The sequence below is a fragment of the Sphaerodactylus townsendi genome, linkage group LG06, assembly GCF_021028975.2.
Source record: "Sphaerodactylus townsendi isolate TG3544 linkage group LG06, MPM_Stown_v2.3, whole genome shotgun sequence".
Classification (NCBI taxonomy): Eukaryota; Metazoa; Chordata; class Lepidosauria; order Squamata; family Sphaerodactylidae; genus Sphaerodactylus; species Sphaerodactylus townsendi.
This window is the reverse complement of record NC_059430.1, coordinates 110,377,872-110,391,910: the sequence shown is the minus strand read 5'-3', so window position 1 is coordinate 110,391,910 and position 14,039 is coordinate 110,377,872. Positions and strand designations below refer to the sequence as shown.

Sequence of the window (14,039 nt, the reverse complement as noted above, 5' to 3'; positions counted from 1 at the left end):
CCACACATTGGTTGAAACTTACAGACCAATTTGTTAGACCAGGCCTATGAAATATTTGCTACAGTTTACTCTAATAGTCAGTACAGTATTAAAGCCCAGGTATATTGGTTCAGGTCAAGCTGGTTTTATTAAATGAAGAAATATGGCTGGTAATATTACAAGGGCAATTAACATCAGCAATAAAGCTGAGATCAGAAGACTTCCAATCTTACTTCTTTTTTAAATGTTACCGCATTAAATGGATTTGTTTGTTTAAGGCTTTGGAAGCATTCCATTCTGATGGTACTTTGGATGCACATGGGCTGTCTCTTTCACAGTGTTTTAAATGTAATCAAATCAGAGTCAGTTGAGTTTATTTTGTTGACCAGCAAAACAGGGCATTTCCTGATTGCATTTATTTTCTGCCTGCATTGGTGAAACTTTTAGCTGTCTTAATAAGAAGTACTATTGGCATTAAGGAGATTGGAACAGGATAAAGTAGAGTCAAAATCTTCACAAATTTAGGTGATACAGGGAGCAAGCCTAAGCAGTTCTGCTAAAAGTAAATCTGGCTTTATTAAATGGGACTTACTTCCATAAAGGTGTTATTCCTTTAGAACAGTCTCTAGATTTATTTTTTTTATTGAAATCAGCACATTTGTTTTACAGGGTAATTATGGCTTCAGTTGTTTGGAGCTCAAACCTTACTGTAACCTGCTGCTTATTGTGAAAGGCTTCTTTTCTTGCTACATCTGCCTTAACCTGTGAAACAACCCCTGGATTATTTCAGATCAGAAAACTTGCTCCGTACAGTTACCACGGCACCTTGGGTTTCCTACAGTTGTACCATATAATTAAACAAGCAATTAAGCTTGTATATATTTAATGACTGCGGATTAGTAGTGTGACCTGGCATGTCCTGTTAAGCGCTCCATATGTTGTCGTGGGACCATGTGATTTAATTATGTCACTCTCTATCCCAATCACAACTTCAAAAAAATAGTAGTCATCTCAAGGAATGTGCAGGGGTTCTAAGACCCTTAGAACAGTGGGGCAGCTGTATTCCTTTGCCAGGGAATTAACAGCAAAGTAATAGCTCCTTGTATATAATGCAGTTAAGTAGTTTTGTGTCTCCTCCAGGGAGTAGTGACAAAAGAAAGATAATAGAGGATATTGTGGGACCAACCAGAAGAATTCTTCTAGACCCTTAATGCTTTTGGAATAATGTTGGTGCGTAACTAACAACCCCATCCAAACTCAGGGGTGGTGGGCCACACCGCCGACAGGAAGCCCCTGTTGCGTAGAATAGATTTATGCCACATTTTGATGGTGTAAGTCAGCTGACCCAATTGCTGGTGCAACAGGATGAATGGCTTGGAGGTTGCTGACTAAAGTCAGCTTCTCCCTCAGCCATGTCCCCAGACTGCACCTGCTGCGCCAGTATCAGGGATCCTGGCGCCTCATCTCAGCACCAGGGAGGACCAAGGTGACCCTGCACCAACTGTTTCCCCCCTCTGCTGGGACAAGTGCCCCAGGAAGGGCAAATATGCCAGCGAAACCACAAGCTGCTTCCAAGGGCGGATTCAGCCCCCCTTCCCTTTGGATGGGGTCTTTAGTCGTCAACTCATGTAACGAAAGGGAGAGTTGCACTAGTTTCTTAGTGCAATTTTGGGTCTCAACATTTGGTTCTCTGTTTGCAACTCCCCTTTTACCTTCTGATTGGATAAAAGGACTCCAAGATCTGCATTCTAATTTTTATCTGTCAAAGGGAGCTTTGACTCTTGAAAGCTTCTACCTGAAAAATCTTGTTGGTTTCTTAGGCGCAACTGGACTCAAATTGAGCTGAACTACCACAAACACGACTGCCCTCTAAAACTGGTTCCAAAAAGTGGGTATAAATACCCTAAAACCTTTGTCGGGGAAACCCCATAAGTTCACCATGCTGCCCTACAGCTGCAATTCTGTACTCTTTTGCCAAAATTTAGATATGTTCAGTGTGCTCCAGAACTGTAGCATTACTTACCTAGAAACAGTTGATTTGACTAGAACAATATCAGGTGGGGAAGAACTTTGATTCTGATGCTGATTGAGGCTTAGCCTGATTGTTAAACAGTTATGTCAGGTGCTCGACAGGCCAACGCTGTGGGGGCATTTTTGGTGTAGAGTTTTCCATCGCAAGGTTGTTAAATGAATTATCCCTGAGGCAGAACTCATGTGGGAAACACTTGGTCCAAAATGATAGTTTTTGTGGATTTTTCTGAAAAGTTTTATGAGCAGAACCTGGCAAGGGGTCTTCATCGTTTTCTGTAAGTACCTTTGATGACAGTTGGCAAGATGCTTGTCCTCAGGGGTCATTCCACTGTTAGGGTGGAATGTAAACAAATCTGCATTTGTCACCCAGCTTGACTTGAATCACGTCTGTAACTCAGCTGTTCAACTCAGTAACCTTTAAAAATAATCTGGCATTTAATTCTTTTAAACTTAATTTAATTTAACCCTTCCTTTTCTGTCCCGGGTATTTTGACTTTTATTTTAGATACACTTTGACGGCTGGGACCCTGTCTTTGATTTCTGGGTTGATGCTGACAATCCAGACATTCACCCTATGGGCTGGTGTGCAAAAACAGGACACCCCTTGCAGATCCCACTAGGTGAGAAAGGAAATAATGCATGATACTGTCCCTCCCTCCCTCCTTCCTTCCCTCCCTCCCTCCCCCCCCCCCGCCCCCATGCCTGGTTAATTAAAAATAAGGCCGTCAAATGAAATCTCTTCCTGAAAAAAGTTTTGTTTTTCTAGGGACTGCGGATTCATCGGAAGCAGTAGGACAGGGATGCCCTACTCCTGGCTGTCAGGGGCTGGGTCATGTCAGGGGACCCAGATATGGAACACATTACACGTATGTGCACTGAAGGTTAATGTAGTAATTCTCAGCTAATTGCTGTGGGTGGTGTGTATCAGTTGCCCAGCACCTGCTGTTCGAATAATGTCACTTCTGTGAAACGGTGAATATGATAGAGCGCCTTTGCTCTAAAATTCTGTGCTTGTAGCTCCCTCTTGTGTTTTGTGTATGGCTTTCACTCACAAGCTTAATCCTGACACCACAGAAAAGTTGTAGTAGAATCTGGCTGCAACTCATCCAGCTCTGACTATTGAGGATGTCAAAGGCATCCCACCTACTACTGCCTCAATCGGCCAGGAAGGCCAGAGAGGCTTAAGTTGCCCCCTTACCTTTTCCTACCCTTCTAGGAAGAACTCTGGGCTAATCGAAAAAGAGGAAGTACTTCATTATTCAATATGAATAGTTATGTGTCACTGCTGGCTGAGCTATTTGCCTGTTTGTCCGTGTTTATTGGGGAATGAGCAAGTAATTCTCAGGCAACAGCCCTTTGTTTTTGTTTCCCCAATCAATACTAACAGCAAGATGGCAACAGCAAGATGGCAACACAAACATTTCTTCTCCTTCGACATCTTTGGAGCTATGGGATGTAGCTAGGTCTTTAAAATGCTCTGATGTCTAGTTGCTTATGAATTCAGAGGAGTCTTAAAAGCTGTTGAAGAACTTTCAATAGCAAGGCCCAACCCCAGCATGTAGAAATCTCGTAAGTAAGCATGTGGCAATTCTTTGCTATCTTTCTGGTTGCTGGGAATTAGTGGCTGTGTGTATGCACAGTGCAGAGACTCTTACCTCGTGGTAAAAATTCATTATTTTAATAGAAAGTATGCCTTTGACCATCAGTATGGTAACAAAAGTGTGTGTGCTAGCCCAAAGGAAGGTTAGCACCCATTTCACATGCCATTCAGAGCATGTTCCAGTTCACATGCCTGCCTTTACCTTTAACTGCTTTTGCCAGGGCCTTCTGTTAGGTCACTGTGTTCTTGACCCTCCAGGCTGTGCTTCTTCACTGACTTTAAAAAAAAAACTTTTTTTGCAACTCTCTGCCTCTGACTAGTTTTTCAGTTGTCCTGTTCATTGAATTTTGGGTCTGATTTTACTTGTGTTTATCTCTCCTCATTCAGCTCTGAAGCATTACTAAAGAGCAGGGTCATTCTGACAACTGACCTCCTTTCCTCTCTGACTGAACCTCAGTCTATTTACAGTATTTCTGGGTAGCCTGGAGCTGCAAAACCTTTGCCTTGCTTCTGAAGAGTCTTCAGCCTACATGTGTCCCTTGGGTTATGTTTGCTATATCATTTTTACTTGCTGTAACCAAGGGTGGACCTGTTCGATTTTCTAAGAAACATTTCTTAGTAACTCTTTTCTTCTTTTGATGCAGGTTGGTTAGCTGCCCTTACTCAGAAATCAATCGGAACAGAGAGAGTTCCATACAAGATCGCCTAGGCGGGGAGAAACCTTCGCCAAATATCAGTATTCTGAAGCCCAAGAAGCCTGAGCCTTCTGTGCCGTTTTCCGACCTAAGGGAGGATTCTCCACCGTCCAGGTGAAGTGTAGATTAACTGTTATGGGCTGGCTGGCATTATCTGGGGCATGTCTGTTCAGCTTCGCGCTTGCTCGTTTTGCCATGGGAGGAGTGTGCTGTTCCCCCTTGCTTGCTTCTGTTTCTGTTCTAAAACAGCACCAGCTGTTCAAAGTTTGTGCACAGCTTTGAGATACTCTTGCAGTATTAAAGTAAACGCATTTTTGCTTTCCTGCTTCCCCAAAATTTGTATTCCAGGTTTTTTTCCTCTTCCTTCCAGGTGACCAAAATTTACTGGCTAAAATTCATAGTCTGTTTTTGGTCTCACATACAGAATTCTGTTTGGCAAAATAAGACAACACGTGAATTCTGAACCCAAGGGCTTGGATGCAGGCTAAATTTTCTGCTTGTGTGAGGCGCTTCTCCACTGAGCAGGAGGGCATCATCCTGGTGGGTGATTCCCAACCCTTTCAATAGGGAGGCAGGAATAATTTTTCTTTAACTTCCTGTTTCCTGGTGGGAGTCACCCTTCTCAGTTCTTTTCCTGCCTCAGATTGAGAGAGCACCAATCGAGCTAGGCTGTAAACTTTGCTATCTTTTCTGTTATTCTGTTCAACCTTTTCTATTTATTGGTGTGTTTCCTTTTTCTGTCAATATCCCTGCTCGTTTCTTCTTATCTCCCCTCTCCTATCTTCCCCAGTGGAGCCTTTTGGCACCAGTTAGGGAAGGAATTGTTTTTGCCCACCTTTGGCTGCCTTGCTATGGCAAAAAGAGGCATGAGGGATGGATTCTTGTCCCCTTCAGAGCTAGCATTGTTAAACACTGCAATCCCTCCAAGGAGAAAACTGGCTTGCCAGTTGACCGACAGACTGGGAAGGCACAGCCTTGAAGCAGCAAGGGACAAGTGCCAATCATCTCCCTACCTGGGAGTAGACACAAGCGCCATTTCGCCATGGACAAAAAACAACAGGCATCATTTTGAAATTGGCCCAGGAAGAGCTGTCCACCTCCAGATCAGCAATAAGCCCCATCTTATATCATACAGAGATTGAAGAAGAGCTGGAGAAGGTCTGACTCATGAATAAATGGTTGAAGTAGAGTTACTCCAAGAACCTCAGAGATTTTGTAAGGAAGACTTTAAGGAAGGGAATGGCAGCTTTATGCCCCAGCGGGGATTCCTCATTATTCACCGCATGTTCCTCTCCCTGCCCTTTGCCTCCTTCTCTGATCCCCCAGAGGGAGCCCAGCAGGGAAACTGCCCACACCAAAGTCTCTCATGAGCGCTGGGGAGATAAGTGTACGGGGGAAGACCTCATTTCAGGTTATGACTCTGATTTGATCAGTGAAGAGGAAGAGAGAGTGGAAGGGGAGTTTATCTCTGATGAAGAGACTTCCCCAGTGGAGCAGCCAGAGCAAACCCTTAGGTTTTTCAAAACAGGAGGATCTCCTGAACCTCCTCATTAAATCCACAATAGCACTAGATTTCCAGAAATCAGTTCCTAGAGAGGACCCCATTGACTTCTCAACCCCACATAAGGGGCAGACTTGCAAGCAACAAGAAATTTTTCCTATACAGAAAATGGCTGAAAAATGCTTCCCTTTACCCATTCATTTTGAGAACCAGCTAAAGAAGGAATGGGCCAAGCCTATGTCCAGTAAGCATTTTCCACCCTTCATGGAGAAATTGTATGCTCTGCCTGACTTCGCAAATTAGCTGCTTCAGACCCCTCTGGTAGGCTCTCCAGTAGCCAACCTGCAATTGTGGAAGTCTAGTGTCAGAAGACAATGAAAGGTTCCTTAGGGATACCCTAGATAAAAGATCTGAGGTTACCCTTAAGAGGGCACATGATTCCATGGCCATAGCTATTAGAGCATCTGCCATCACTTCAGTAATTTCTACAGCAGCAATAATATGAGCATGTAAACTATTACAACTTCTTTCTGCATCTAATAAGTTGCTTATTGAGGATGCTGACTGCATTCTCAAAGCTACTTCCTTTGTAGCAGATGCTACTCTAGATTCTCTAACAAGAACAATAGCTTGCTCCACAGTGATGAGAAGAAATCTTTGGCTGACTGCCTGGCAAATAGATTCATGCTCCAGGACCGATGTAGCAGCCTACCCCTTTCAAAGTGATATTCTCTTTGGCACCGCCCTGGACAAGGTTCTCATGGAGACGCAAGACAAGAAAAAAGCGATGCCCAGATTCTTAGGCAGATTGGAGCGGAGACCTTTCTCCAGCAGCCTTTTCTTTTGTAGCCAAAGAACATGGTGGTGAAAACAAGGGTGGCTTCTGCCCCATCCTCTCACTCCACTGAGCAAAGTCTTCCTTCATCCTGTGGAGACTTCCTGCAGCTTAAGTGACTCTTCGGTTGGAGGAAAGCTACTTAGAGGATTGTTGGGTTCACCTACTGGAAACATCTTTCCCTACAGCATGGGAAAGCCATCAAGCACATGACAAGAGATGCTGCTCCCTTCATTGGGTTCCTACTGACGTTTTTCTGTGTTACAGCAGGCAACAGATTTTGCATGCATTGTAGACTGGTTTTCAAGCACATCATTCACTTTTCATTATAAGAATGAGTGACAGCTGTTAACTTTGGGAGCAAGTGGAGGAATGTACTCAGGGAAACACTATCAAGGTGGAGTCTTAAACTTCTTTCCCACAACAGGTGATATCAATATGTAGTGTGTCCCAAATAATAACCCGTTTCCTTTGTCCCCCAGAATTCAGAGGGAGCCACTGAGTACCAAGTCATTTCCAGTTCATATGGCCCTGTCCTAACTGCATAGCTAGACAGAACATTGGGAATTGGCTTTTACGGAATTTCTTTTCTTCCTAGAAAGTCTTCCATGCAAGATGGGGAGAGATCAGGGAGAAGCAGTGTCCACAGTCTGTCAGAACAGTCCGAGACCAGCCAAGAAATGGACTGGACAGAAGCCGAATCATCAACTCTCTCCAAAATCAAATCCAAAAGGTCAGCTACAATTTTCAGCTTGTGGAAGCTGATGGTGATAAGATTCCTCACTTGTGAAGCCAGTTACAAAGTGAGAAAAGAAAAGCTGAAAATATATTTTGATTTACAAATAGGAAGACAAAATAACCAGGGGGCTGCTTCTAACTAAGGCTGCTTAAAAAACAAAGATTCTGTGTATTAGTTCCCAATGCTGCTGCAAATGCAGCACAGGATCTACATGGCAGTTTTCCCTGCATTTCCCCTACATTTTCTTTGCATCAGCACCCTCCCCCCTGCTACCTCCAGTAGAGAGCGTTTAAACAGAAAAATATGGAATTGCTAACTCACTATAACCTTACAATGATCTGTAGCAACAATAAAATGATCTATAGCAACAACCTTACAATGATCTATAGCAAACAATAAATTGCTTGCCTTTTTCATTGCGGAGTTCAAAGGGGAAATGTGCAGCATTACGATTTTAAAGAGTTTACTGGTTTATTGTGGCGCAAGCTTCCGTGGACTACAGATCATTTTTCCAGGATCATAAATGTCCAGGACTCTTTCAAATATATAGTTATTGATAACCTCTTTTGGGGAAAAGCAGTTGGGTCTCTCATGCATGATTTACTGTCTTAATGTCAACTTTTATATTTTTCAGAATTGGTTGCTCACATGGTTATATAAAGTTTCAACTAATGAAGCAAGAAACTGATGGAAGAGGTTAGTTAATTTGTGACTGCCCTTTTTCAACTGTTGCAGATCTTTCAGATTTTTTTTTCAGGTGGATAGCTGTGCTGGTCCACAGTAGAAGTGCAAGACTTGAGTCTAGTAGATCCTCAAAGACTAACAAGATTTTCATGGTTTAAGCTTTTCCAAGTGAAAGCTCTCTCAGGTCCTTTCCGCACTGTGGAAAGGGCGCCCCTGCACCCGCAGGAATTCTGCCAGTGGAGGGGTGGGGGCCGTTCGCACAGGAGCGTGCGACCGGCCCCCGCAGAGGCCGGCGCGGGAGAGGCGGCTCCGCATGGAGCCGCCTCTTCCCCGTCCCCCCCCCCCACTCACCTCGTCGTCCTGCGTCGCTCTGCTGGACTCCTAAGACCTGCCCACGCTGCCCTCCGACCTCCAGGGGTCGGAGGACAGCGAGGGAGGGTCTCAGCAGTCCAGTAGAGTGACACAGGATGACGAGGTGAGTGGGGGGGGGGGCGGGGAAAACAGCGTGTTCCCTGCGGTGCCGTTCGCACCGCACCAGCGGGAACATGCTGTTTTCCAAAAACCCCTCCAGGAGGGAGGTTTTTGGAGGCGGCCTGACACCGCTCTGGGGGAGGTGGAGGGTAGCCAGGTCGGCGCTGCTGAAACACAACGAACGGCTCCCTGGGGACGGCTCCACAGCGAACGGCTCCCTGTGTGAACGGCTCCCTGTGCGAACGGCTCCCTGGGGACGCCGTTTTTGCCGTCCCCAGGGCACCGTATTTGGCCCGTTTGGAAAGGGCCCATGTATCTAATGAAGGGCACTTTAACTCTCAAAAGCTTATACCCTGGAAAACTTGTTGGCCGTTAAGGTGCTATTGACTTTGAATCTGGCACTTCGTATTTTGTAGCACTCTGGTAATTTCTGTTGAGTTTTATTGAAAAGGGGTTTTCAACAATCGAGTAAAACCAGTTACTTTGTGTGCTTGCTTTACATTTGAATTTCTCACTGCTTATTTCTTTCTTACTTTGTTGAAGTGATTTTAAACGCTTCTGCAGAAATCCTGTTGCTGTTTGGCAGTTCATAAGTATCTCTCTCTATTCACCATTGATCAGTATAGCCAGAGAGGACTTTCTTCACCATAAAACCCTCTAGTTAGAAATTGTTGGGGAAGTCTTTTCCCCAAATCACTCTCTCCAGGAGTCTTCCAAGAACTTGGCCATGCCAGTTCCCCCAACACCTTATTCTACTGACTCTGACCATTATATGCCCCCATGCTCAGTCCTCTTCAGTTTTTTTAGGGAATTATTTTATTTTCCTTAGTTAACACAGTGATATTTCTTACATACCCAAAAAGCTCCTCAAGTACATAGACCCCCCAGCTGTGATTTTACACTTTTGCTTATGCTAGTGGCACAAGCCCACAGCATCTAGTATTAAACATGGTATGTTCAACTGTGAACTTCACTTCAGTTGTATTAATCTGTTGTGACCTGCCCTGAGCCTTGTTGGGGTAGGGCAGGATGAAAATTTGAAAATAAATAAAAATAAAATAAAGGCGTTTCTGAAGACAATCTGGATTTGAATGAAGCTTTCTTAGTAGACATACCAGCTCTCTGATACAGCAGCTCCCAGTTGCATTGTCCTTGGGCCTTCAAGAAGAATTTAATTTCAAATCCATTTTTTAAAATTATTTCCCCAAATTGATTAATCCATCAAGGCCAGATTAATGTTCCAGGCAGCTCAGTCCAGATGGGGGGGGAGGGGGGACACCTGAATGGACCCTGGACCCTGTGCTGATTCATTTACCCTCCTAGCCAGCATAAAGGGCACTTACGTAAGCTCGGAGGGTAAATAGGGAGGCAGGCAGATGCCGCTGAGCTCCATGGTGCCCGACCAGCTTCTAGCCCAGGGGTAGGGAACCTGCGGCTCTCCAGATGTTCAGGAACTTCAATTCCCATCAGCCTCTGTCAGCATGGCCAATTGGCCATGCTGGTAGGGGCTGATGGGAATTGTAGTTCCTGAACATCTGGAGAGCCGCAGGTTCCCTACCCCTGTTCTAGCCCCTGCTTCCAGAGTTGCATCACACTAGCATGGAGGCCAATGCAACTGAGAATGTTCCCAGAGGCAGAGCCAACCACTTGGGCCCCAGGAATGCTGGCTGCAGGGAAGATGGACTTCCATCCATTTTCCCCAATGGAGACTTTTAGGCGGCCAGGGATTCTCTGGTTTATCCTGCATATCTGCTATGCCTGGAAGACCTCTGGAGGTGGAGGTGCAGCGCAGCAGCAGTGATATCCCCGGTCACCTCCAGGAACTGGGCTGTTATTGAGCCAACATCTTGTGTTGTTGCTTCGCTGGTGGGTCCTATCTGAAACATTTCTGCAGTGGTTCAGCAAATCTTAGAAGGAGGTCATTCCTTAGTTTTTTTTCAATGGCTGTTGGATGAACTCTTTAGTATTCTTTAAAGCAGGGGTCAGAAACCTTTTGCAATTGAAGAGCCAAACTATGTCAGCATTCAGAGTAAGCAATCAACAAAGAGCTGATAGAAAAGACCCCATTTGCATAATTGAAAATATATAAACTTAATATTACTGATAATCAGTGTACTTAAAGTTTCTGCATTCCAAACACTGATTGTTGTGAGTCTTTTACCAGAAGGTGGCATTCACGTGGTTTCTCAAGAAGTAATATATATACAGAAGCACCCTGCGCAGTTGTAGTACACTGGGATAAATCTGTGCACAGTTTGCACTTGGATTTCTGACAGCTGTTCACCTCTATCATCTCCTTTTCCGTAAAGCATCACTAAGAAGCCCCATAAAAGTCTCTGCTTGCTATTCCTTTCATATATTAGTTATTCTGGTATTCCACCTAGAAGAAGAATGTACCACTGAGTTGTAAAAAACTATGGTGACCACAGGGGATTCCAGGCAAGAAGCAAGCAGAGGTGTTTTGCCATTGCCTTCCTCTGCATGCCAACTCCTGTCTTCCATCCAAGCACTGATTGTAGCCTTCTCTGCTTTGGTCCCAAGCTCTGATGAGCCCAAGCTAAACTGGGCTCTTCTGGCTGCCAGCAGGACATCCCTTCTACTCCTCTGATTCCACCTTAACCTTCCCTTAAAGATTTAATTTTCGTCTTTAAAGGAACAATATTTGGTTCTGTACTGAGCCATATTTGGCTCCACAGCTATTGATTGAAGACCCCTGCTTTAAACCTTTTCAAGGAAGTGGAAACAGTACTAGATTCAGCGCTTTTCCTGACCATTCAGTGTTCTCGTGTAAGCAATAAGTTCTAATTGTCCCTTGTAACCACTAGGTGTCACCATTAACCTTGCCCATGATCTAACCTGGGAAGGGAGGACCCAGTTGTTTGGATGGCCTTCTATTCTGTGAGCCGTGTCCAGGTGGAGGAGGGGGAACAGCAAACATAATTAGTCAGTGTCGTTAACCGACACGTTCATCAGCGGCTCCGCTGCTCACTGCATCATGCAATCGGCAGGAGATCCCTACTGCACCGTGACACAGCAATAATCAAATGATCTCATACGTGGTACGTAGGGGAGGGGGTACACGAGACAGGAAGGAAAGGAAGGTCCCCCCCCAATGCCTCAGTTGTTTGACAAATGGAGAATGATATTCATGTCTGGAAGGAACAGCCAGCATCCCTGACCTTGAAGTCTTTCCCCCCAGGACGTGGCTGGTGACTGTCATTATCTGGCGTATAGAGTACTCTTAGCAGACTGGGAACAGCCTGTAAGCTGGAATGGTGCCATTAATTCCCAAACGAAGATGCGGTTACCCAATCTGCTCCACCCTGGCAAGAGAATGCTGGCAACCCCTCCCATGTTAGCATCAGGACCTCTCTTCCCTAAGAGCGGCTAACAGCACAGGGATTTCTCTCCCCCCCCCCCCTTTCCTTTTTTTGCGGTGGGGGAAGGAGGGAGGGATGCTCTGAGCACAGCCGGCTGGGGAATAAAGTACCTGCATTTTTCCAATTTCCACTGAGCAAGGGGCTGACTCATCTCGCTTCCTTCCCCCTCAGATCCCGCGTTTGCTCTGCAGCAGGCCCTCCACCAGTCTGTCTTCATGCCGTCCCTTTCCACAAATCCGATCCACCGCCTCCATCTCTGCTGGGAGCAGCACTGCAAACTGCTGCCGGAGGTCTCGGGCCTCACTGCCAAGAACGTGGCCAAATGGAGCGTGGAAGAGGTAAGTGGAACTTGCTGCTCCCCTTCCCCCTTCTGTCTCATTAGAAGGTATTTTGAATACAGTGGCAATGATTTATTTTTAATTTAACCTCTCTGATTTACAGCATCAGCTGGCTCTTGATTGTCGTGGTCCAGCCGAAAGTTTAGCCCAGGACCCAGACTAGACATGCATGTTTTGATTCTTCTGTTTCCAGCCCTGACATTTGTTAAAATTGGCTTTTACCCCATTTTGGATCTTTGCTGACCATAGCCTTTTCCTGGCTGCCTGTTATCTCTCTCTCTCTCCCTCCCCCAGTCTCTCGGCTACTGCTGACTCACTTTTCCTTTACGATCATCCTGCGCATGCTTGCATGGCTGTGTCACATATCATCCCCACAATGTGACATGCTGGCAGGCACACTCATTCTGTCAGGGCTGTGATTTCCTTTCTCTTTTTTTAACTGTAGAAGACCATGTGGGGCTTTGGTGTGCATCAGACGCTGCCCCTCCAGTAGGGGTTAAGTGACACAGCACATATCTGTGAATTGTCTGAGAGGGCAGCAAACAATGCATTGCCAGATTTTAAAAAAAGCAGAGTGGGAATCTTTTAATTGCCACGGCATGTGGATGAGTAATCAATCAATCTTTATTGCAGTCATAGACCAGGATAGACCAGCAAAACGTACATAATGGTTGAATAAAAGTTCGTTGGTTCTGACTTTTACTTGACCCAGTTTTTAAAACTTCATTTGTTTTTGCCTTCGTGATTTTCTGTATTATCAAAATTATTTTTTGCGCTTGTAAACTTTGAAAAGTTCAGTAGTCAGATGATGAACGTTTAAAATGTTAGTGTGTACTGCTTTGCTTTGAAACATCAAGAGGGGTTTGTTTTAATAGCATTAGTGATTATTTCAGAAGGATTGTGTGTGTTTTTAAAACAAGTATTCCAGAAAGTAGGGATCTTTCCAACTGTTCCTGCCCTGTCCAACTGTAGATAGGATTTAACTTTTGTATTTCTGTCATTAGCAAATCTTACCGTAGAAAAGGTGCAGGGGAGGGATAAAGGAACTTACGTACTTACTTACTTACTTACCTACTTACTTACTTACTTACTTACTTACTTACTTACTAACTTATATAGTGTGTGTGTGTGTGTGTGTGTGTGTGTGTGTGTGTGTGTGTGTGTGTGTGTGTGTGTGTGTGTGTGTGTGTGTGTGTGTGTGTGTTCCGCCTTATACCTGAAGGTGTCAGGGCAAGCTACAACATGACTCCTAAAAGTCATACAATCCAATACAACCTAAAACCAATTACAACCTGTACAATACAAACTGTTTACAAATCATAAACCCTATTAAATTTTTTTAAAACCTGTTTAAAAATTCATGGTATTACCAGAAGGGATTATCTCTTCAGCCAAAGGCCAGGGAAAATAAATGTGTCTTTACCAATTTACTAAGTGCATATACTAAGTGTGCCTCAAGAGATTGTTCCACAATCTCAGGAACATCACTGACAAAGTCCTATTTCAGGTCTGCACTTATTTTACCATGGAAGGTGGTGGTACCACCAGAAGGTCTTCATCTGCTTCACCTTATGGCATGGACATGTCAATATGGGAGAAAGCATTCCTTTAGATATTTGAGACCCAAGCTGTTTAGGGCTTTATAAATCAAAGATAACACCTTGAATTGGGCTCGGTTGCAAATTGGCAGCCAGTGCAGGTCTTCTAAGTCCGGCATTATGTGTGCCCGGCCAGCAGTACCCGTTAGTGGTCTTGCTGCCATGTTCTGCACTAGCTGCAGCTTCTG

At 44.7% G+C, this 14,039-nt stretch overlaps 1 protein-coding gene across 4 annotated transcripts in view; it reads left to right on the top strand.

Moving 5' to 3' along the window:
- The window catches only part of LOC125434503 (lethal(3)malignant brain tumor-like protein 3), a 99,056-nt gene that overhangs the window by 67,135 nt on the left and 17,882 nt on the right, over positions 1-14,039 (top strand). For all 4 annotated transcript variants that reach the window (XM_048499961.1, XM_048499959.1, XM_048499960.1 and 1 more), the window contains 6 exons: positions 2,516-2,630; positions 2,777-2,876; positions 4,255-4,419; positions 7,240-7,374; positions 8,015-8,076; positions 12,087-12,253. In XM_048499961.1, the coding sequence (XP_048355918.1) occupies positions 2,516-2,630; positions 2,777-2,876; positions 4,255-4,419; positions 7,240-7,374; positions 8,015-8,076; positions 12,087-12,253 (744 nt within the window). The remainder of the gene's footprint in view (positions 1-2,515; positions 2,631-2,776; positions 2,877-4,254; positions 4,420-7,239; positions 7,375-8,014; positions 8,077-12,086; positions 12,254-14,039) is intronic.